This window comes from Lagopus leucura, unplaced genomic scaffold (genome assembly GCF_019238085.1).
Source record: "Lagopus leucura isolate 7727_CA_CO unplaced genomic scaffold, USGS_WTPT01 Super-Scaffold_73, whole genome shotgun sequence".
Taxonomy (NCBI): domain Eukaryota; kingdom Metazoa; phylum Chordata; class Aves; order Galliformes; family Phasianidae; genus Lagopus; species Lagopus leucura.
The window spans coordinates 48,311,064-48,336,976 of NW_024962252.1; the positions used below are offsets into that span (position 1 = coordinate 48,311,064).

The 25,913-nt window shown below is 36.3% G+C and overlaps 1 protein-coding gene across 4 annotated transcripts in view; it reads right to left on the bottom strand.

Moving 5' to 3' along the window:
- Positions 1-1,712: 1,712 nt before the first annotated feature.
- The window catches only part of AHI1 (Abelson helper integration site 1), a 91,778-nt gene continuing 67,577 nt past the window's right edge, over positions 1,713-25,913 (bottom strand). For 3 of the 4 annotated variants that reach the window (XM_042888494.1, XM_042888468.1, XM_042888478.1), the window contains exons 21-25: positions 25,618-25,683; positions 23,211-23,373; positions 21,905-22,005; positions 11,173-11,252; positions 1,713-6,502 (exon numbers count right to left, since the gene is read on the bottom strand). In XM_042888494.1, coding sequence (XP_042744428.1) covers positions 6,280-6,502; positions 11,173-11,252; positions 21,905-22,005; positions 23,211-23,373; positions 25,618-25,683 — 633 coding nt within the window. In that variant the 3' untranslated portion in view covers positions 1,713-6,279. The remainder of the gene's footprint in view (positions 6,503-11,172; positions 11,253-21,904; positions 22,006-23,210; positions 23,374-25,617; positions 25,684-25,913) is intronic. The other variant, XM_042888488.1, reaches the window with a different exon arrangement.

Here is a 25,913-nt window from a genome sequence, read left to right on the forward strand (position 1 = left end):
GAAAAGATGCTTTTAGACACCCTCAGAAGCAACCCGGGTCCAGTCAGGACCAGCCATGCTGCTGTTTAGCAGAAGGGATGGGGAGGGAGTCTGGCCGGTGTCCTGGGCCACAATGCAGAGTGCGCTGAGTGCCCCTTCTGCCCTTTTCATGATGTCATCTTCTCTTTATGACATTATACCAAACTACAATGGGGATTAACCACCCCCTGTAAGCTTATTATAGGCTTATGTGGGCTGTTAGAGCTTGGCTTTAGATGGCATTTCTTTTAATGAGTCTGGGGCTGATGTCACTCCTATAGCCAAGACTGTACACTTCCGTTAAGCACTAAAACTAACACAGAACATAAAATTAACTTGCTTCACAAAGTGTCCTTGCAAAGGTGTCAAAAATCCCCATGACATACACAGAAAAAAAAATGTTTGATGACGCAATGGCAAAAGAAACCACTTTTGTAGTGGAACTAAAGGAACATTTCCAGTCTGTGATAAACAACCACTGCCAAATGAGTAACACGTGGGGATGAGCACTAATTGCATTTACCATGTTCCTCTCACCTGCAGATGTGGATAGACTCAGAAAGGCTTAATTTGTGCACTTTAAAACAAGAAGTGAAAGCACAGAAGCAAAACCACCTATTCTTCTTAAGAAAATTTGGGAAGGCAGGAAGAAAGATTTTCTTCTATTGATACAGTCGTACAGTGCATGGAGAACCTACTTTAATCATCTCCCTCAGAACAAAACAATGAGACATAAAAAAATGATTTGTGAGAAATTTGTACCAATTCATTCCGCAGCTCATAGAATTTCTTTGGAATCTCTTCACTATTATTAAGTAAAATCGAATGTTTTTAGCACGGGCAAAAAAACAAAGATAAGGAGCAATCAAATGAAAATTAAACCATTGCTGAGTGTCTCAGCTCCAGTTCAGAATTTCATGGGGCCTGCACTGACTCAGCGTACAAAAAAGGGGCTCCTTCGCTGAGCATGCCCACAGAACATCATTAACTGCCCTTCTGACTCCCAGCAGAGTAGGATCTAAGCCAATATATTCTGCAAGGATTTCCTTTTCAGCTCATACGCTGCTCTGCCTCTGCCACAGACACTGCCTGATGTTAGCAAATGTGGCTCTGGGAAAGATTTCTAGATTCAGAGAAATAAGGGCAATGTTGGGCTGATGCTTTTTTCTTTTTTTTTTCTTTTTCCTTTCCAGTTATACCTGCATTTTATGTGACTTCAGGGTTTTCAAACAGCTATATCATAACAGTCTGTCGCAAGTGTATTGAGTGTTTCAGTTTGCCAGACCTGTCATAATAAATTAATTACAGGATGTTGCAGAAGTGGCTGAGTTCCAGCAGCATCTTGCACAGTTTAATATAGCCCTATTTCCCCATTTCGATGTATTTGTGGTTAGATAAATCCTCAGAAAATTTACAGCTGCTACACACTAGTTTATTATGCTCCCTGCCTGTGCAGGCGATATAAGTGCAAAAAGAATGTGATGTCTTCTCAGTGCATAGATTTTACTGATATTGCTTTACCGGTGTGGAAACATTTTTCTTCTAAATGTGGCATCTGCAGTTTCTTCCGAATATTTGCATTTGAGCATTATACAGGACTCATCAGCTTGTTTGCCACAACCAAACTGTGCAAATTAATTTGGCCTGAAAAAATCCTCACCAAAAAAAAAAAAACAAACCAAAAAAAAACCAACACAAAACAGGTAGCTGAAATTGTAGGTGGGAACTCCGTAGCAGAGCTATCATTTTCATTTATGAGAGCCAGCTAAAATTATTTTTGCAATCTTTTAAGTCAGCGTACATTGTTGTACAAACTACAGCCATGATGTGGCTCCTAGAAGCCTGGCCAGCTCTGCTGGAGCTTTGAGTACAGTGGTGCATTGACTCGGAGCAGCTTACAGGACTGGGACTCTCAATACACGTGTAACCACTGGAGAACAGAGCGCCCTGAAGGGAAAGGCAGCAGCCAGCCAGAATGTAACAGGCACAGCATTTGCCAGTAACACTGTGTGTGAGGCACATTTCTGTATAACAGTTCATTTGTATGACACATGATGCTCCAACTAGTAGATAAATGTCGTGTGTGATGTTCTCATCTCTGCTCTGCTTTACAGTGGACAAAGAGGCCAGAGGACAATAAACCGAAGTAGAGGCACACATGGCAGCAGACAACAGCTAGAAAAGTGCCCTCTAAAGATCTGTGCCAGCAGCAGAATTAGGGAACTAAAGTGCCAGCCACCCCCAACAGCATAGGCCAGATGTGTGGAGCTTTCTGGATTCCAGCTCAAAGTTATGGCTGAGTCATGGATTTCTGAGAAGCCACAGGAGAACATTCATCACAGGCTCCAAGATTTCATCCAAGCTCCTGTAAATAGCACAACATTTAAATGTATCAAAAGATGAAGTGGTTAAATATCTTAATTTCTGAAGTCCAAAAAGCACCCAAGCTCTGCTCTAACACGCCTGCCCTCTATCTTCTGTTCCTTCTTCTTAAGTTCCAATTTCTAATTGCCACATTCTTGCAAGTCTCACCCAGACAGTAGTCTTCTTCTTAAGCTGCTTATTTCCCTCTCTCAGACCTCTGCTTGTTTCTATTCCTTACATGCAACAGTTCTTCTCCTAATGCACGTATTTATACTTCAAGCAATGTAAGTCCTTGAACTGATGCAATATGTTTTTACAAGTGCAGGTGTACATCCACATATTAGTTTGTCCAAAACATTCTATGTAGCCATAGGATAGAACACTTAGGAAAGAAACCTCAGCACAAGCCTGTACACGAATCTTTTCAGCCATCCTTTACTGTTCAAAAACACTCCTATCCCCTCCCAAATTCACATCCATTAAATAGGCTGTACTGCACACATACTAATTTCATATGTGCTAGAAAAGGATCATTAGACCCCCCCCATCACTCTTTGTGTTTACCAAACAAGTGTTTTTGCTTTAGTCTGTTCCCGCCTTAAATGAAGTATTTCCTATTCACCTTAGTAATTAGAGCAGAAGGATGTAGTGAATGAAGTGCCTCATTATCAAGTTTGCATCCACAGACTCTGCAGAACGGCGACCATGCCGGCTATTTTTCATAGCTGTCTGCTTTTGCTTGTAGTGGGCCATTGTTAACCCTAAGTGATCCTGACATTCAATTCTCCATCAGACAATTGGGTCCAGCCGGCAGATTTAGTTCACTAGTCAACAGAGACTTTCGGTTGTCATGTTCCTCTGTGTTCTCATTAGCCCTTGTTTGACTGTGATCCATCCCCTACTGCCTTCTGAATTAAGTGATGCTACAAATACACTTATTGTGTTCTACGCTGTCTGTTCCTCAAACTATTTTAAGGAAAAAACTAAATGCAATCTGAAGGCTATTGGGAAACACAGGAAAAAAGTGCCATCCCTTCGTTCCTATTTTGTTAATTTATGTGTTCATTGTTCACAATATCTCTGCCAAATTATAAAAATGTAATAGCAGCTCTATGTTGCAACCACACACACACATAAAATCAAAAAACACCAGAACAATGAAAGACCTACTGTGCTGTTATCGCCAGGCAGTTATAAATATCCACTATTTACCCTTTTTTAAACAAGGTTTTATCTGTGTTGTGCTAGCAATGAACCAGTATCACCCTGTAAAAACTCCTCCAACAGATGTTTTTAATTCTGGTATTTCATATCAGGGCTTAGTGAGCAACTTTGCAGGGCACTCATGTATTAGAGTACTGACTACAGTTCTTCAACTTACACAAACAAGGAAAAATTTCAATAGGTATTCTGAACTTGCCGTGAATTCTTTTAAGTACTTGGACAACTGTCAGCAAATGCACACAATGTTCATGTTGAAGTGACATAAAAAAATACGTAGGTTGCATTAACATTGAAATAACATGCATTATAGAAAGTTTAATTTCAAACCATTTAAAAAACACTATCCTCTTCCAAACTGTTCAAAAGTATTACTCTCTTGCAACTTTAGAATACCAATGACAATATCTGAAGAATGAAGAAACTCCTAAAATTGAAAACAAAAAGTAAAAACTGTCTTTTCTATAATGCCCTGTCAATAATTTGTTGAGAAGCGATCTGTCTGCAAGTTCTAACCTAAATACTGAAGGAACACTTGGAGCTGATTTTTAATTTTTAATTGCAGATCCTTACTTTTTTTCATTTTCTATCAAACGAATGCAAAAAGCTCTAAAACAGCAGTAATCTGGTATAAAGCAATAGAAGAGTCCAGCCAAGCACGTGGTAGGGAGGAAAAAATTACAGAAACAAAAGATATTGCAATTACAAGAAAACATTATGAAAAGTTTATTTCCAACTCCACACATTTTCATGCTTGGCTCTTATCTGATTTCTTCTGCTTAATTGTTATTTGGAACCATGCCTTGGAAGACACTGCTGCTGCCTCTCCTCTCAATTTGGAAAGTGTGGCAAAGCAGCTCTATTCAGCTTCAGAGCAGTGAACATAATTGGAGCCCTAGTTCGCAAGCATGAAAGGAGGTGCTGTGCCTTTGATTAGAACTACCATCTCTCCGTGGTGTTTATCTGAAGTGTTATTTCTGTCTTCAGCATCCACAATGCCAAATTAATGTTTTACAATGCCTTCCAATGAGCTCCCAGATCTTGGCTACTGCTCAGCTCATCCTGACGCGGAGCCTGATGTCACATGCTCTACCCTTATTTTAAGTGTGACCCAGGATATTTTAGAGCAACCTAAGATGTTGAGATTTTTCTCTATTATAAAGTCTTTAAATCCCTTTAAATTCAAATATATTGCAAAAAAAGCAGCAATGTAAGAAGCTAGGAACCTTGCCAAAAGCAGCAGTCCCAGGACTAAGATAATTTTATACAACTGACCACTGGAAAAGAGACATTCCTAATGTTCCAGTACACATACATGCCCCATTTAGAGGAGAACTTCCTACACACATGCACTTAGACATGTAGCTAGGATTGTAAGCAAATTACTGTTACCAATGGGACTAAAAAGAAAATTTTCTGCTCCTCTTCACTGAAAAGAAACAAGTTCACAGATTTTTCTGGCTATAAAATATGTGCAGGGAAGATATTAAAATATATAGAAACTAGTGCTCTGCATCTGGGGGCATTTCACACATCACTGCCCAACATTGTTTTTTCTCACTTCTTTTTTTAATGGAATCAAGTGCCTCGTCTACTAAATAAGGGCTTTCTAATTTTATGTTATTTATTGCTTCAGAGAGGGAGGAGGAAGAATTTCCTAGCAGAGCAAAAATAAAATGGACATCATCAGCCAGAAAAAAATATCAACACTAACTGATAGAAAGTGTTTCATTTAATATAAAACATAAATTATTTAGAATTGCAGATAATTAGTGAAATTATTAGTGAAAGTGTACAACATAATACTCAAGAAAAAAAACCTCAAAAAACAATTAATGACATACAACTGAAAAAGTAAAGCAAACAACACAATTTAAAATAAAATATTTCATTCAGACAGAAGAATGTATATTTGGCAAGACTTCTGCCAAAGCAGCCAGGAACTCTGACAAAACTGCAATGCACCTTTACTATGTGCACAAAACCTCATTTGAAAATATAAGTGCCTGGAATTTGCAACACTTATTTGTATTGGTAAGCATGGGTAGTCCCATGAAGTCAGAGCAGTTGCATAGATACTAAACCATTCGCTTAAGTGCTGCAAAATGTGGTCCCAGTGAATATTTCCCATCAGGAGAACACAATTCTTAAAAGCTTGTTTTTTCAGGTACAATGTTACATCAGCATTCCTTTGAAATTTCACCATTCTGAACCCTGCTCAATTTTACAACAAAACCATAAAATGCTTATCCAAGGACTTCAGTTGTGGTAAGGCTTGTTCTGTTCTAGATCACACTTACGACTCTATTCTCTGCTTGCAGTAGACTGATCTGCAGTCCACAGAAATGTCTGGTCAGCCTGACTTAGAATACAATCACATGGTTAACACTACATTTGTCAGTGGAGTTCTCATGAAATATGAAAGTGCATTTCAGATTTTACCAGTACAGTGAGGTGCTGAGCATTCAAGTTCTGTTAATTTCAAGGAACCCTGAGCAAAATTGTTCTGAACAGGCTTACACCACTGGGAACTCACAACCAGCACCATTTTGTGCATTTGATTAATTTCTTTGTTGTTGTTGATTTCTTGTCAATCCTAGAAGTGAAGCTGCAGTTGCAGCATTCAAATGTAAGAGTATACTGCATGTCACACCAGTATCTGGAATTAAATGATGACTACACATCATAGCATTCAGGCTCAAAAGCAGTATTTGTCTTTCCACTTGTGATTAAGTTTGAGCCTCTCACCGCCCTTTTCTTCCTCTTCAATTCCACCCCATGGGCTGTAGGTTCATTTTCAACACCATTAGCTGATGATACAGGAGAATCGAGACCCATTAAGTAGGGCTGATTTTCTATCTCGTTCTTCTGTATCCTTTTCTTCTTTTTCTTTACGCTTCTAGAGAAAAGTGGATATAAAAAGAGTAAAAGAAACAAAGTTAGCTCAAATTTAGAGCTTTTTCCACACACAGCTGATGTGTTAGAGCAATTGTCTGCCTGTTCCCCTTGAGTACAATGCTGAAACAGCTACAAAAACTACTCTTCCACTGCAGAACAAAGACAGAAAAAAACACGAGGACAAAATATGTGACCACTTTACTACGATGCTTTTCACCATGTCACAGCACTGCCTTGAAAAGAACTGATCCTGATCTTAAAAATCAGCAAGTCTTGATAGACAGTCAACAGATGTAACAAAAAATACCAATTACAATCTCCATTATCACAGAAGTCATTGCAAGAGTCTTTTTATTATTTTCTTTTTCTAAGTTTATGCATCAAAATTATTACAATGAAAGATAATTCATGGTTTACTACTGAACATTTTAAGGGAGACAGTCAGGTAAAGTGCAAAAGATTAGTTTTCCTATTTTAACTTTCCTGAACTATGATACATTCATAAGATTAGTCAGTTAAATGTCTATTCCTACTTGTTAGACTTCAGAAAATGACAAAGGTATCAGTCAAATTCATTTATTTTTCCCAGTTAGCTGCCTGAACAAGGGAATAAGACTGGTCTTGCAGATGATGCCAGGCAGAAGTTGTAACTTTAACTGTATAATAGTTTAACTGTAATCTACAAGGGGCAGCTACTGTCTTCATCCAAAATCTGTACAGCACATTGCACAAACTAACACTGGTTTGTGTTCGGTTGGATGCTGTTGAAGCATGTAATTAAGCAGAAGAATCAAGACTACAGAATGCAACGGATGTTTCTAATTTCCCCAAAAACTCTGCTGCAAGGCCATTATACTTGGTGATATTGTACTAATGTAATACTTTTTATATTTCAAAACATTCATGTATTGGCCTTGCTAATGGAATTATTATTATCTACCTATAAGGTTGATACATATTTTTAAAACTAAACTGTTCACAAACACATAAATTGCTGCAGCTCTAATATTAAAGTATCCCAAGGGAAAAGATTCAGGATGTTATGACCCTCTGCATTAGGATTCCTAGGACAAATTGAGAAGTATTGCTGCCTGAGAAAATCAGGATTCAAAATCATAATTAATCGTTAAACAAAACTTTCTACCAAATTGTGTGTTCAGCTGGATCTGATGTATAATCGTTGTAAGATTATGGAGAGAGCACTACTTTGTGTAGCACAAGAGAACTGTAAAATGAGAATATATATAATGAGATAAAAGTCTGCACAGAGAAATGGCATATTTAAATGATGAAGCTATCCTGCAGATTTTCAGCATAAAACTAATCTAATTCTGAGAAGTAGTTTTCATCTTTTTACTATTTGAACAATCGCATCAGATGTGATAATGTAACAAATGCTTGAGATACTCCAATAAAAACCCTATTTCACTTGGTATCTATTATATGGAGCTTTCTGCTTCCTCTAGAGACTGCAGAAGACAGGTTAACTGCTTGGCTAAGATAAAAAAAACACCTGTAACCTTGGAGAAAGTTTGTTTTCATATTGCAAAACTATCTTCCATTTGGAAATTCTGAAAGGTATGTTACCATTCAGTTCATTCTACAGCAGGTATTGTGGCCATACCATTTTAACAGGAAAAATGGCAAACCTCACCTGAAGGTTCAAATAAAGGTCTAGTGAGTTGTGGAGGTGCTAAATTTCATTTCTCCATAGAGAAATTATGTACCTAGTTATCACATCTCAACTGATTCTAGGGGTCCATCCTGAGACTGGTGCTCTTCAACATTTTATCAATGACCTAGACAGAGGGATTGAGTACAGGCTCAGCAAGTTTGCACACAGCATCAAGCTGAGTGGTAAAGTTGACAAAAAAGAAGGAAGGGACGGTCCCCAAAGGGACTTGGACAAGCTTGAGAAGCAGACTCACATGAACCTAATGAGGTACAAGGCCAAGCGCAAGATGATGCACTTGGATTGAGGAAATTCTGGGTGTATATGCAGATTGAGAGAAGAGCTCATTGAGAGCAGATCTACTAACAAGGACTTTGGGGTTCTGGTGGATGGAAAACTGGACATGAGCCAGCAGTGTGCACTTTCAGCCTGGAAGGCAAACTGTAAACTGGGTTGCATCAAAAAATGAGTGGCCAGCAGGACAAGGGAGAGGTGACTGTCCTCCTCTATTCTGCCCCTGTGAGGCCCCACATGTAGTACCATGTTCAGGCCAGGAGCCCCCAGCATGAGATGTAGAGCTGTTGGAGATGGACCAGAGGAGGGCCACAAAGATGATAAAAAGGCTGCAGGACCTCTCCTATGAGCTGGAGTTGCTCACTACAGAAAAGAGAAGGCTGCGGGGAGACATTCCAGTACTTACAGGGTGCTCATAAACAGGACGGAGACTCACTTGTACACAGTCTGATAGGGATAGGAGAAGGGGGAATGGTTTTAAACTAAAAGAGGAAAGATTTAAGTTAGATGCTAGAAGGAAATTCTTAACTCAGAGGGTGTTAAGGCACCAGAACCAGGGGGCTGAGTGAAGTTCCCTGGAAGTATTCAACACCATGCTGGATGGAGCCCAGGGCAGCCTGATTTAGTGGCCATAAAAGCCACTCTATGATTCTATCATTTAGCTACTACTTAATTCCTATTATATAATCACATGTGACAGTGATATTAAGTATATTACTCAGAAAATATGAAGAGAATGGAAACTTTTATATGGATAATATTTAAGTAGAGATTAGACTGGATCTCAAGTCATGTTGAAATAGCTTTTAGATGCTACAGTAACAAACTTTACCAGTTAACATTTCCATTTACCATCTTAACATCATTTCCTTTACCATCTTAACATTTGCATATATGTCATTTTCTAGGGTACCTCAGATCACAACTAATGCGGTGTACAGGAAAAACTACAGCTCTGTTCTAATCCCTCTTCATCATGGTTTTAGGTACAAAGAAGTGAGACATTTAATGAAAAATATGCAACCATGTTTCAGAGATGTTTTGATATCTAGTGTGTACAGTATAAATAATGTATAAGCAGAAACATGAAACAGTTTTTCAAAGTGACTTAAGGTGCAAGAAGATCCTTGTCTCTTTCAGGTCTTAAAATAAGGCAAGAACTTACAGTTACTTCTGAAAGAAAAACTTGGTATGTTACATTCTAGTTCATGGAAAAACTTGCAAAGTATGTACTTTCAAAGCAGCAATAACATAATGAAGTCTAGAATCTCTGGTCACAGGGAAGGAAAATACAACACTGTGTTACTTACTGCACTGTAGTTCTTCCTTTTCATGTTAACTTTCCCCTGATAAAGGATAACATCAAATACTATCTCATGGCATTTGTCACTGCCTCACTAACAATCAAGTATAAATGGCTTAGTACCCTGAGAACTTGCAAATAAGGCTTGCAATACTGCAAAATCAGACAGCAGTGACATGAAACATGACTTCATCTCCATGATTGCTTCAGTGCCTAAAAGTTCAGAAGAGTGTACATTCCTGTGACACAGGCATGCATGTGTCTTGTCTCAGTGTTCTGAAATGCAACTGAAGAGTTTGGTGGTTCTATGTCTCCAAGATGACATTGCTGTGTGATCTATTCTCACGGTTGACTTAGTTTTCATAAAAATTAATACTTAACATTTGACATGACTCAAAATTCATGAATTTTATTAAATCATTGTGATTTCACATTTTAAATCTGTGTTGCCCCAGTCTTCAATAGTTGCTTGAGAAAAGGCACTCAAAAGAATTGTTTGCTCTAGTTCCATTAATGCAGTTCAGTTTTATCAAATTTCTGATACCAATTTCTGACTGTGTCAACTGTCACAGTAACTGCACATTTAAGGCATTTCCTTCCTTAAGTCCTATGAGAATAGTTATGGTCAAAATTCAACTCTGAATTCTATAATTTCACAATGCATTCCTCATCAAAGATGGGTATTAAACTTTCTGCTCACAATTTATTTTCAAATCTAGCTACCGGTGGAGACGTAAAAAAAAATTTAGGAATTAAAAGTTAAAATCAGACTGTATATGCAAGTATTCTTTGTTGTGAACAAAATGGTGAGTGAACCAATCTGGAAAATAGTCAGTGAAGTAACTTTGCTTAGATGCAGATATCTGCAATGACAAACCCAACAAGTACAAGTACATTTAGGTGTATTTTTCCAAGTATAAATGCTTGCAATAGCTAAAAACATTGTGGAAGCTCTTATTCAACACGTTGACATCTTACCTTCTTACAGCTTTCACACAAGAAATGCACAAAATTTTTAGGAAATGCAAGCAACATAATCTAAGTATTAGACTATGTCTTCTCAGAATGTGACCCTTTCCATTTTGTATTAATTTTCAGAAAGTGCAAAAAGAATCTTCCGTTTGTATAAATAAAGCCTAACACACAGGTAAGGAATGCCACAGGACAAGGCTCTATCCTTTAGTTACGATTACCATATACATAACAGTATATAGTTTTCTGCATATATATATATATAAACTGTTATTTCCTTCACATTTTAGGCGTGAAGCACTCTTTTTGAACGAGTACCCTAGAGCCATTCTCTTGTTTTGCTAGCTAAGACAAAATAACCCTGCAGACATTTGTCACTGTTTCCTAGCAGATGTAACACTACAAATTATTTAAAATATTTCTTGCTTACTGTGTTGCAGGTGAGTCTCTATCTGTGTCACGCTCTGAGATGCACTTCAGGTCCCCTGACTTACTGATGACTGGTGACATCTGTAAAATTTAAAAAAAAAAAAAAAAAAAAAAAAAAAAAGCAGGAAGGTAAAAAGAAGAAAGACAACAGGGACAACACATGTGCATTGAAAACCCACCAGCTTCCTGAATAAGGAGAGAATATACCTCATTTGAAAAAGAATGTCTATCAGCCATAAAATGTTAACTCCTATGTGGTTACAAACAAGGAAACAGTAGCCTGCTTAAAAAAAAGTGAAAGCGACTTGCAAATAAAAGACAGTTTACAAGTATGTAAAAACCCAAAATTTAGAATCTGCTTTTAAGTTTACAATATATACAAGTCCATAAAGAATTACAGTTATTTCTGCTAGTGCATGGATAAAGATAGAATGCTATAAAGCCATCTCATTGTATGTTTTTAACAACACACCCGCCTTTTTAAAAACAAAACAAACCTTTAGGTAACTTCAGTTTACTAGAAAAGTTTAAGTAAACACTCCCATTACTAATGTAAGGTAGTTAGTGGCTCTCTATGCTACTCACTTACTGCAAGAATTCTCAAAAGGACATGGTGACTGCTCTTCCTGAGTTTAACATTTTCACAGAAAGATCATTTTCTCTGCCACCTTCCACACAAACTGTTCACAAATAGCTGGTAATTACCCATGTACTTTCACTTTCATGGAGGATACAACCCAATCCAACTGAGAGGCCTGATGTTCTCACTCAAAATTTGTTCTCTTGGAATATCGCCTGCACTATGCATCCAGCCATGACCTCCAGGCACACTGTAGGCTTAGATCTAATATCACAAATTCATTGATGAAAGACTGCTGTGGATGTGGACCTGTACTTTAGGCTGACGGGATTGTCATGTTCTGTAAGCATCCGTTTGGTACAGCATACATATGAGAAAACCAGGAGTAACAACCAGGCAGGCCCTGAGAGAGTAGTTCCTATGAAGATCTTGGAAACTGGACAGGAAGTTTATTTCAGAATAGTACAGAGCCCAAGGCATAGAAGAGAGGGTGAGATTAGATCTGGTACTTTCCAAAAAGCAGGATCTTTCACAGAGTAGAGCGAATGGTCTTGAAACTAACTTGGCCCACGCTTACAATTTTTTAGCTCAGCTTCAGATTCATAGCCTGTCTAAAGCAAAACCTAGTACATTGTTTCTGAATTTCTCAAATAGCTATGGTGTTAAAAAAAAATCTGCCCACTCAGTTCTGCTAAGCACAGAAGTACTCATCTGCTTGTAAATAAGATCCTTAATATTCTGGTATCAGCCTGAATGGCTCCAGGAAAGAGTCAGTTAGTGACACGACCATCTCTGAAAGTGCAGCTAAAAACGAGCGAGCATCTTTCAACAGTTCTAAAGTGCCAGACAACAATACAACATCTAAACAAGCAACCATGAAATCAACAAGAATTTTCTGGAAGGAACAAAGAGGGGGGAAAAAAGAAAAAAGATAGCTCTTGACCGTCTAGTCTACCAACTACTTATTTCATTTTGTGTGACCTCATATGCAAGGTATACCACAGTAACTCCAGATCGAATGGAAACAGAAAACAATACATTGCTACACAGCAATTTTTTTTTTTAAATAAGTGTATTAAAGTAAGCGATTTTTACAAAATCAGCATGTTTTAAAAAATCAATATGTTAAAACAGAATGAAAATACTGTCTTCAAACACAAAACTTATCCATCACAGATTTCAAAGCTCTAAAGAATAAAACTTAGCATTTCCCTGTCAAGTGCTATTGTCCAGGTTTTATTCTAATTAAGTGAATCTGGATTAGAATTACCTTCACATGCAAATACTGTACTAGAACCAGAATTTGCATTTTCCAAACCTCAGTTTCAGGCCATGAAGAGTTCAATTACTTTCTTAAAATTTAATTAATTGAAAAAAAAAAAACAAAAACAAAAACAAAACAACTATTTGATGCAAGTAATCGAATGATATTTGAACTTTTTTTTCTTCATCCAGATCTCTGATATTACTACCAATGACTTAAAAGAAACAGGACCAAGACCCCACTGAGTTACTGAATTCATATATGCATGCTGCCCACAACAACCAAGTTCAAACATTAGTCACTATAAATAGTCTGCTGAAACAACACAATTTTCTGGGTTAGTTTACATAAAAATCAGCATAATGTAGCACTGGGCTGAGAAAAAACCTATTTCACACACAAAATCCTTGTTAATACAGCCATAAACTTCAGACTACGTCAATGATAAAAGTAAACTCAAAAGGAAGAAATGCCTCTGATATGAACATACAAGGGACTGCTGAAAAGGAAATGACTCTTAAATAACAAATCCTTCCTACAGCATTGGTAACTTTGAGCTCCTTGCCAAATACAATCACACATTCCCTTTGCCTGCTGTCAGAGCTAAATCTTTCCCTGAAAATCCTGTGTGAACAATGTTCAACATTTTTTTTTTTTTTTTTTACTATCCTTTGAGCGAATATAACTGAACTTCTATATTTTACTAATAATATAATTATGTATGGATTTTTCCAAAGCCCATTCCAGTAGCATTTCCTTAAATGTCACTACAGAAGACTGAAATATCTTACATTTTAAAATACTTTTCAGTACCAAAACACAGAAAATTATCCTTGGTTTACAGTTATGAGATTAAAGTATCCACTAAATTAAACAGCCTAACTGAAAGTTCCTATGATCTGTTTAAAAACTACTCGTTACATAGGTAGGCTTTTATATATTCAAGCACAGCATTTCAGCATGGGTACCAAGGAAAGAAAAGCATGCAATTGGACTACCTTGGAATAGCTGTGTTCAGCTGGCACAGTAATTAATGAGAATTCCTAGGGTATGTAGGGACAGACTCCCAGTTCTCCAGAGTACTGTCTGAATACGATAGCTTTCTTTCTTACCTCATTCCTACAAACTTTCAAGCATGTAATGAGGCAGGAACCGCAGTGAAACAAGATCTTTTTGAAGCACATCTCACTGCCACTATCATCTCTTCTTTCCTATCTCCCTTAGCCCAGTCCTTGACCTATTTTTCCTGTCTCAGTGATGTATGCAAGCAGCAGCAATACTGAAGGAACAAGAGAGATGGGGGCAGCTGCGAGAAGATGGTGCTACAAGAGGATGAAAACCGTGCAGTGAATGAGGCAAGGGAGTATTGAGGGACATGCAAGCATGTAGCTAAGGACGTTGTGATAATACTTAGATGCTGACAGTGTGCCAGGGGCGCTGTGAACAGCAACAGAAGTCTACAGCACAGAGGGGCTGATGAAACTGCTTATCTGCTCTTTCTAAACCTCTTGACCTCTTGTAATGTATGGGCAGATTTCACAGGAAACTCTGAACAACTCTCCACTATAGTCAGTGTACTGACAACACTGTACTATTAAGTACAGTTACAGATAAGGTGTTAGCTATTAAAACCATCCACATTGCAGAATTACTAGGGTTGGGTTTGCTCAAAAGAAAATGTGTCAAATAATTAATGTGAATATCTTGAATTTCTCTGTTCAAAAGAACAAATACTGGACACAATACTATAAATTTTGTAGAATACCACCACTGGTGCTCCATTTTGTTGCTATATTCTATTTCTCCACTGTTTGAAATATGCAATGCGCCAGAAAGGCAGGAGAATATCAGTTCATTCTGAAAGTCCTTTTACTATGCTTACTATCATAAAGACATATTGCAATAAAGTATTCACTTTCCTTTTCTAGAAGATGTGCATACTTTGTACTTCATTTGGGCTCAATTCTTAAAAAAAAAAAAAAAAAAAAAAAAAAGAACAAAAAAACCCACAACTAAATACACAATCACTTATTAATTACGCAAGTCCTTCTCCCTGCTGCAGAATCCACAGCAGAAAGTCAGGCATTAAGTACTCCCTGTGCTACTCATAGAACAAATCAGTTGCATCAGAACACACTTCATAGGAAAACATGAAGCAGAAGGCTTCTAAAGGAAATACCTAGGACAACGTCTCATAAGACTAGGCCCTTGTCAGTGCTTTCCTCTAAGCTAAGGAGAGTTGTCCCTATAACCAATGGTCTGGAGAGGTGTCTGACAGACTAAGAGGCAGATGGACAGAATGGAATGGTGCAGGCAATGTGAAATTATTTCCTTCTCTATTTAGGTGACTGAAGTGATGGAAGTAAACGTGCTTGCTCTATAGCCTCCTCTGTACAAGCTAACACTCCCAGAGAAGCTATTTCTACAGAACCTAATCTAATAAAAGATTTATTGGATCACAAAGTGCAAAAACAAACATGTCTTTGTCTTTTGACACTAATCTTTAGAACACTAAACTCTCTTAGAATTAACTTTATATTTTCTATTACACAGTCTGTGGATGACAACATTTATACCAACATACTTTACATCCCCGGAACTATGTTGATGTCCCCTGTCAAAACTGCTCTTGTGAATCAAATTCAGGAGAAATGCTGTGACACCACACCACGTTCCTAATTTTCCTTCCTCCTATACTGCACCTCTCCAAAGATGTCCCCATTAAATAAAAAACTGACAGGAGGCTTTGCTGGTGGAGTTACACAGATTTAAATTGATCTCTTCTCCTGAACTAAGTATTTGAAATTCCCCTGCAGGAATATTAGAGCAACAGGCTTTGCTTCATCTGGTCTTTGAAAATGCAAAATCCTGGGCCTGCTTACAGCTACCAGAGACCAGCAGACTGAAGCTCTACGGTTTAGAACAGGTGTTTTCAGTCTTGAATTCTTGGCCTCTGGGAACTTATCTGTGGTTAAAGCTTTGCATTTAAATTTGCATAAAAATGGTTCAATCCCATTCAGAAAGAGGCTATGGGGACACAAGGAAAAACAATGGGGAAGAGAGAATTTAGCTTGCTCCTGAGAGCCATTTTAATAATATAAATGTCTATCAGGAGTATTTTCAATTCTGTTTCAGCTCAGTTTGATTCTTCCTATCTTTAAGCAGACAGAAATCACTTACAGCAAATGACTATGGATGTGATACCATGAGATATCTACTTTTCCCAATAAATAAGCTTGCTTACGAACCAAATAACAGTATTTCAACAACTTAAATAATAGTATAAACAGAGGCACAAATATATATGAGACAGAATTCATAGGAACCATGGGGGTGGTTTTGGACCTGAGTAAGAAAGAACTACTACCTCTGTATTTTAGAATTAGGAACAGGCACACTAAATAGAGAGGAATTCAACTTGAACAGAACGAACTCCCTTTTATCGGGAAAACAGAGAATCTAAAAATAAGAAACTATAGCACTAAAAAGATGAAATAAGTGAGATGATGTTTAAGAGAAATAATCTTTTCCTAGTACATGCTACCATAGTAAATTTCCTTTAGATTTCTACAAGAAAAATCAAAGTAATTACCATTCCAAGATCATGATTTGCAAAATATATTGCAAATATATATGTATTTTACAGTGCTGTGGAAGAACACATAGCAACTTTGCAGAGTGATTCTACAAAAGTATGCTTTCAGCTCAGAAGGTGTCCATGACTTGAGAAGAAGAGATCTGTAATCATATGAGGCAAGGATGAAGACCAGTTACTAGTTTCAGTATTTTAATCCAATTTAATAGCCCATTTTTGTGGGTCTGCAACTTCTCTGGACCTTCAAAATAAACACACCTCTGTGTGTTGTGTTGAAAGTCTTCAGCTCTATTCACTGTGAAAGTTTTATCATGTCAATTTTTAAAATGAGTCCCCATTCAAAGTTCTGTTTTTCCTTATTCCTCCTTGTCCAAACAGATAATCAGTCACTGAAGTGTTTCCCAGTAACTAGAAGAAAGAAACAAAGAAGAATATAGAAGCAGAACAAACTATAACATGGCGTTGTTTTGATTGAACTACTAGCAAAATCTCTAGCTAGTATTTTTGGAAATAGTGTTGAGTAAGCTTTCTATGCTTTTTAATTTTTAAATAAAATTAATAAATTTTGAATACACAAAAACATCCAACCACACTGAGAGAGCTTAAGCCCGGAGGAAAAGCCTCAATAGGTTGGCAGGTTACTTCTACAGATGTGGGGCTAAGTCTAATAACCTGCTCTGGGGAAAAAAAAAGAGTGAGAATGTGAATTATTTATGTGAACACAGTGATAATCTCAAACCTTGTTTAAATATACATGGAGTCAAATTTTGATCATCTCTAGTCAGATTATCCAAACCATGCAATAAGAATGTAGTTCTAGGAAGTAAACCATCTCTTTTCATGCATACAAACATTATTTTATACCTTGACTTCACTTTTCCAAGATACATATACTAGAACAAAATATTTTCTTACAGTTTGTACGGATATTTTAAATTACTGATTTGTTTTTAATCACTCCTCCCTATTGTTACTACATAACCTCAAACTGAAATACTTAACATTCAGAATCCTTTTGGATTCAGTTTAAAGAATACGTGGTAAAAAAGGTATTCACAACATTTTTAGACAGTAGAACATTTCTGGTCAAAAAATGAAGTATCTCAGACTTGCTAAAGTTTTGAAAAAAGTCACAAATTCTCATTTCTAACTGAACACTATCTGAACTCCTGCCTTTTCTGCTTTCACCTTAAGGAACCTGAAAACAGTAGATGTATTGGAACAGCCGGATGACAGGTCTGTTTCCATTTCTTGGGATTCTTCAACAGCATAGTGAGAACTTCACTCCACGAAATCTCTATTGGCAGTTTAAATGTATGTTGTAATTAAAGATGATTATGACTTAATTTTGTGGCTCAGGAGTTAAGTAACTCATAACGCAGGAAAACAAGGTTTGCATAAAATTATTATATCATGAATGCAAAGCTGATGGTAGAAATAATTTTGAAAGCTCTTTGAACTACAAGAAAATGGTCTGTATTTGCAAAGATTAATGTTGGATCCTAAGTATTGCATACTCTTCTAATGTTAACGATTTTTATTCACTCATTGTAAATTCTGATGATTAACTAGATACATGTGCTTATAATACCTGCAGTCGGAAAACTAGTTTTAAAAAGACTATCTGGTATTCTCAGTGATTAGAACTAAAGTATTCTTTATTTACCTTTTAGATGTTCTTTTTATTTCTACAGTCTTAACAGAACTAAATATTTCAGCATTCCTCAAAAAATACATGAAGAACAAGAGGCACATCAGACCTGGATATAAGTATATAGGAAAGCATGCTTGTGGCCAAAAAAGAAGCTCAACAGAAAACATTTACTTATATTTTCCAGTCTGTGGTAACAACTTAAGCAACAAATTAATTATTTTTTTTTTTCTCCCAGAGAAAATAGGCTTTTTTTTTTTTTTGCTATTACAAAACAATGATTTTTCATATTTATCATGTAGAATAAATTGGTGTTTCTTTTCAGCTCTACTAATGAAAAAAATGAAAAGAATAGGAAGAAAAGTTGCTGTGTCACTGCTGCAACACAAGAACTGCCATAACTGATCAGCCCACTCAGTGGTCCTCTTAGCAGTTTTGTCTGAGAAGTATCTGGTATTGCTGAAAGCCAAAGCTCTGCAGAACTTCACTATGACAAACAGCTCATTGACAGTTTGCTTCTTTTATGCAGCACTCAGCAGCTCTTGTTAAAACCATTATACTTCGAGTCATCTCATGCTTCCCACAGAGAATTGACTCATTTGCTGCAACTCCAACTCACTATCTTTTTGGTGAGTTATACAATGTATACGTCAGTACACTCAATACTTACGTAACTTGGAAAAAAAATCAACTAGATTTGTGTTTGTCAGCCATTTAGTTGCTTCTGGAATTTTAGTCATTATCTCAGCCTAAGCTTTGATATGAAAAAAATATGTATCTGTGAATGTCTAAGTTTTGATAACTTCTTGTAGGAGCTAGTTCACCACATCAACTAAACAAAAACAAAAATTTCCTTCTACAACACTGCGTTCGTTCCATCATGGCTTAACTCTCCCAGATCTTGTTTAACAAAAGGGAGGAGGAAGAAGGATGAATCCAGTGCACTTCTCTACACCATGTATTATTTTACTTACTTTCTTCATCATTACTCACTGTTTAATATTGCTAAGTATATCCTCCTATTCCATTTTTTCTAGCACTTTTCTCTTTTGTGGCACTGTTCACTGCTACTCAAGATGAAAACCAACACATCTGCCTGGACTACTACTGCAAGCTTATGCATTATATCATTTGAATATATGTATGTATTACATGTGCTTTACTAGAAAATTCAAACTAATGATTAAATTAAAATTTTTCAATTTAATTTGAAGTGCCAGCAGAACACAGTAAAGAAAATCTCAATGAAAAATTACTAAAATTAAGCGCTACTGCAAGTGTTACTAGTAATAAAAAAACTACTGTTAGAACAGTATGTCAGCCACAGACATTTGACAAAATCTAAGACTAATGAAACATTATTTCTCATAAAGTTGAATAATAAATACCGGTTGCATTAGTTAGTACTGGTTAGCATTGGTTAGTAACCAATTAACATTGGTTAGTATGCTTAACAGTTATTTTGAGCTAGTAAACCAACTAGATTTCTATTAAATTGAAACAGAAAAAAAAAATTAAGATAAAGATTATTAAGTCTTTAATGACAGTATATAGGCCAGCTCTTCTCCATTTTTTTCTAATCTGTTATGTGTGAAACAGAGTATAGCAACATATTCCCCCTGTAACACCTTCGCCTCTGGTAATGCAGATAACAGTTAAATGAAATCTTCACGCTTTCCAGTAATGTAGTTATTTTTCTTATATCTGTTCCATATTTAGAGGAGATCACATATCTGGAAGTAAATCACCCCTCCCTTTATGGGACAATGGTTTGGCTAAAAGTTTTTCAGCTACCAAGTCATAATAGATACTTCAGATTAATTATTACTACTTGGTGTAGTGATTAATTTCATTTTTAATGTATAGTTAGAAACATAACACTCAGTAATTCAATTTAAAGCAGCTGGCTTTTACAAGACGGTTGGCTTCAATAAGACTGCCAAGAGAGTAACCTGCACTAAATAATTTATTAAATGCTACCTCCCTATTCACGTATACAAAAACAAAAGTTGCACAGAATAGGTTAATAGAAGTGGCTCTGAGTGTTTTAACCTTCAACATTACAACATACATCATGTAGCAAAGATAAATCATCTGATAAAAGAAAAAAAGTAACCAAGACACTGCATACGTTAAGTCCTGCAAATAAGATGAAATATTATACTCAATTTTCTAGAAGTACATGGGGAAGGTCAAGCCACCTTTGAGGCATCTGAACAGAAGTCCTTTTAAAATCAGAGATATTGGTAGCATTTGACTAAATGAGTAGCTGCAGAAAGTATACTTAGGAGAGCTACAAACATATTGCAATAAAATATAATTCTTACATTCTAACAGTTATTCATTTCTATCACTTCTTTGCTTACAAACTATCCTTTGGTGTAAGACAAACATAATCCCTACTTTGCAGAAGGGAAAAATAAACTACACAAAGTTTCTGATCACAGTCTTGAGACATGAGAATCCTTTGACAAGCTTAGCACATAGCAGTAACTCTAGACATTAAAAAAAAAAAAAAACAACCAACATCCTACTTATTTTTTTCCCCTTTACATAAATCTTCTCTAACTTCTGGCTGCTGTTCTGACTGCATTCTGACTTTTAACTAAAATAACAAAAATCGGAATATTTCTGCATGCAAAAAAGTACATAGTATGTAAACAAAATGCTATATGCAACTGCAACTCAAAAGCTGTTTACTATGAGAGTGATGTTAGAGCTGGTCATGACAAAAGCCTTAACTACTGGTAAATATTCCTATTTAATTACTTAGAACGTCCTTAAGGGATAAAAATAATTAACCAAAGAGACAACCTCTGGAAGCACTAAGTAGTATCTTACATATTATTGCAGAAAACAATTACACTTGGAATTGAGAAAAAGCAGTGGAGTCATAAAAAAAGCCTTACACTGTTCTGTTTAAGGTTTCTTGATATTTATTTCCTTTGTTCGTTCAAACTATAGTGTTGCTGCAGTGTATCCTCCTGAGTAACGTACAGGATGGGAGCAGTCATTCACATCAGAGGACCATCAGCAGCTTTTAAACAGAACGTCCACTGACAAGTAAGTAGGTTTGTACGAAGGGTATTGCATGGTCTGGTAATGAGGCTTTATGATGACATTAGCCATCTTAATTAGGAAAGTACTAAATAGATTAAAAAAAAACTCGAGAGAAAACATCACAGCATTTTTTCTTTTCCTTCTCTAAGCAACCTGACAGATATGGAAATCTCATAGCAAAAAGTTTGAAGAATCAAACAATGCAGTGTATATTACAGGAAAGACAAGAAAATGACAGAAAATCTGTCAGGTTTTGACAAATCCATGTTGTTCCTTCAACAGTTACTTCTGCTGGGTAGCTATTAAATACTTCTGTCAGCCTTGGAGACAGAGGTAGTTTAGGTGCTCATTATAATGATGCAAGAGTAAGGTAGATCATTTAATTGCCACATGACAAAACAGATCCACACAAGAAATGAATGTTAGATATCTGCTGTGAAAAAAAAAAATCTGCTGTCCTACAATGTAGTCTACATGTCACAATTTTTGTAAAAAGGAAGGAAAATTAATACAGTCTATCTGGCATACAAAGGACATACTCCATCACTACTGCAGAAAAAATCCTTTCTTCTCAAATTAATACCTTATGGGGTGTCGGGGAACTTTCCTCTATTTCTTCAGGTCCTTTGGGTAGAAGAGGAGCACAGTCTGATACTAGTCCTGAAGGCTGTTCTACGTACTCTTCTGAAAACAGAAATCATAATTCACTATTGTGAGCACTATGAAACAATAAGAGAAGTATCAACATTATATGAACAACTGTGACATTACTGTCTAGCCAATAATTGTACGTGAAATAAAACTGGTCAAAAAACTTTGAAGCTAAACTTTGTAAGATAACTGGTCAAAGTTTGCCCATTCATTTTGTTTATATTAGTATGTTTCGATTTAGATTCAAGGTCTCTGGCTTATTTTGCAAGAAAGAGAGGAAGGAGAAAATACACAGGATGTGAGGGGAGGACGACAAAGGAGAAGGATGGCGGTTCAGCTAATTTTAAGTAGCATCGTCTAGTTAGCACATTAGTATGTTCAAGTTTTTAAAGGAAGAGGCATAGATAATAGAGTTCACTTGGAAGACAGAGGAAGGAACTAGAAAATAGAGGAGAAGATCTTGAGAAACGTTGGGTTAAAAGATTTCTAAATACCAGTATAACTGATAGCTTGATAGTTTAGGAAAGCAAATGTATTTCCTGTAGCATGTAATCACACGCAATATTCATAAATTGAATATTATTAAGTGACAGGACACTGAACACCTTTATATCAGTTGACTCATTAAGATGACTCTTATACTATTTGTTCACTTACACTCAGTTTTAGTTGCATTAGTTTAATCCTAACCACTTTAATTACAAGAGCCTTGTAGCAAGTTCAGTGCTCAGATGCAAGGTTTAACCATGATTGTTCTTTTAAAACTTCATAATGGAATTCATCTATTTGGAAATAGCATTCTCCATAAGAGCTGGGGGGTGGAGGAAACAAGAGTTTTTACAAGATGCAATCGGTTTGATCTAACAGATATTGCCTAAAAAGCCTAAGATGCCAGTGAAAAGCTAAAATATGTACTAAAACGTTGCCAAGACAGGGCATGAATCAGGTGGTTATATGTAAGAAGGGACGAGGAATCAACCCAGTTTACTGATAATCAAGCCATACAATATAAGCAGGAATGTTTAATCAGGCATCAATATATTCTAAAGTCAGGTATGTCAACTTGCTACACGGTTAGCTAACTTTATATGATTTCTGCATCATAGTAAATCATCGTTATGCCACCTGTGTGCTACATAAATTCTTATTTTCAAAATAATAAGCAGTACAGCATGGTAAAATCTTGTACCATCAGTTAAACCCACATCAGTATACCAGGAAGACAGCAGTAAACTTACTTTCACCAGCCACATAATTAGCTGGAAAATAGCCTTGCTGTCCATTCGCTAGGCTGCCAAACCACCAGTTATCATTATCTTTGTATAACACTTGGATAATGTCACTGCGATGGATGGTTAGCTCATCTGATCGATGCGCTGTGTAGTCATAAAGAGCCACTACCTAAAAGAGAGATAAGAGCACCACAGCTTTATCACAACCATGCCACAGAGAAAAAAGCACAACATTCACTTCCTCTTGCAGAAAAGCAGCTGAAACCAAAGCTGCACTTTGGTAAAAGCTGAGGCTGTCTCGAGTTTTGCTAATGGGATCAGGGGTGGTGGGAAAGCAGCAGGAGAGGCAAGATAAAGGACTGTGGGATTTTAGAAATGGTTAAGAACATTCAATTCACTAAGATTAGCTTCAAAACAGCAGCTGTTAGTTTTATAAGCAATTTACTTGTGAAGCAAAAGAAAAAAAAACACTTCATACATTCGCTTTCTCAGAATTGTTACACCACCTTCAGATCCCACTCTGAGTGCGTATGAAGCATATGTGTTCAAATAAATACTTCAGCAGTGCTACAGTTTTACCAGAAGGAAAAGTTCAGTGGAAAAATGTTATTGCAAAGTTTTGCTTTGATCACCTCACATTTTTCTTGTTTCTTTGGAAATACGCATTTGCATAAAGTATTTTATAAATATCTGCAAAAACATTGGTGTAAATTCCACCTCACATAACAAAGCCATTTGTCAGTGAAAAACAGGACATTGATACTTTTCAGGATGAAAGCGCAAACGGTGATCAGCACCATGCACACTACATAGAATACATTGCCAGAAGCTTGCTTTCTACTCTGAATGTGAAAATATAAAATATAATTTCTTATTTATTTCCCTCTATGAACAAAAATCTGTTCTGACAAATTCAGAGCCAGAAATGACTGAAAAGAGGTGAACTGAAAGAAGAGGGGAATTGCTCACTTCTTTCATTGTAAGTGAAGATCATAAATATGACTTCTTTATACAAAGGGCACTATTCCCCTATATAGAATCCTCACATTTATGAAATCATAAATAAAAAGATAAGGAACAGGGATTGTTAGGGAGTGACAGAAGGGTATAGGGTATTAAAGACAGTAAAGTTACTATGCAAACAGAGATTTGCACAATTTTTTTTTTATTACCTATGCATGCATTTAAATCTGAAGAGTGCTGAACTGCGGTGTTTTTATATTTGTTATTTCTATTTTTAGTATGATCACCTATGAGTTATGTGTGCAAAAATATAGCCAATGTCATTTATATTTTCATACTTGCACTTCACTGATGAATCACTTATGAATGGGAAAATATGAAAACGCTTTTACCATTGAAAATTGTATGTGGTAATTTGTGAGCTGGTTGGTGACAAAGAAGTAATATCACCACATGTAGGTACACAAGAGATTTATCTAAATATGCATTCAGTAAGCATGAACTTATATTTAAGTAGTTAAACAAGGACCATCTTCTGTCATAATTCTCCTCCTAGCATTAAGAAAGACACTGCAGCAATTACAAGTAATGTTGACTAAAGAAATACGAATGATAGAATAGAACCATATTAAAATACACTACAGAGCTCCATACAGAAACCGTGCAGAACTGGAAGCTTACATGATCATGCCCAGTAAGGGGTGCTCTAACAATGCCCACTTCAGCTCAATGGTTAAGGTTTCCTTAGTAATAGTACTATGAAAATCACGAGGTCACTTAAGGTAAAATGAATTTTACACTAGCATTTGGCAGAATGAAACGCAGAGTAATGATTATTTATTTTTGCAGTGCCTTTTGTAAGATAGCATTGCAATGTTTTGTCGTTTGGAAAAATATTACAAAAATTAATTAACATGGAAACACTGCCAACAAACAGTTCAAACTAACCAAGCAAGTCCCACTTATTTTTGTCTCTCAGAAACAAAAAATTAAAATACCAATGTGACCTGTAATACAACTGGTTTAGCAAGTCTGACAGTTTAAATGAAATGTGGAAATTGCCATAATATTCCCTAGAGATAAATAACCAGAAAATAAGCATGAGAGAAATACAGGAAATGTATCTCAGGACCAAAGGAGAATGTAAAAGACTCATAATTATGCCCAAAGCAATGGAATTTCTCCTGATGTGACATTCAGATATGTGTTAAATGTTGTCTGAGTACAAATTCAAGCAAAAAAAAAAAAAAAATAATCTATACCCATCAACATTTTAAAGAATCATTTTTGAGAAATGATGTAAAACCACCAGTAAGATGGTTATGAACACATTAACAAGGAAAATCTAGAATGGCAAAAAAAAAATCCTTAATTCATGCTAAAAAACACAACGCTTTCAAAGACATGGATGCAGTGTGACAGGTACTGCAGAAAATTACATAATACTTACTGTTTCTTGGTCGAGCAGACAACTGCTTCCTCCTCTTTCCCCCAGTGCAGTTAGACGGGCATCACTCTAGAAGATTAAATATTGTAACACAGTGTTAAAGGTTATTGATATACTACAATTTTACACTTCTTCCATATGTCTTGCTTATTCTTAAAAAAAAAAAACTGCAATAAAAATGTTTTTTAAAAAAAAGAAAAAGCAGAAGTGATATTGAGCAATCCAGAGTAATGCTGGCTATGCAGATACTTACAGAACTTAAAAAGCTTTTCAAATGTGTACGCTGCACTAAAGACAAC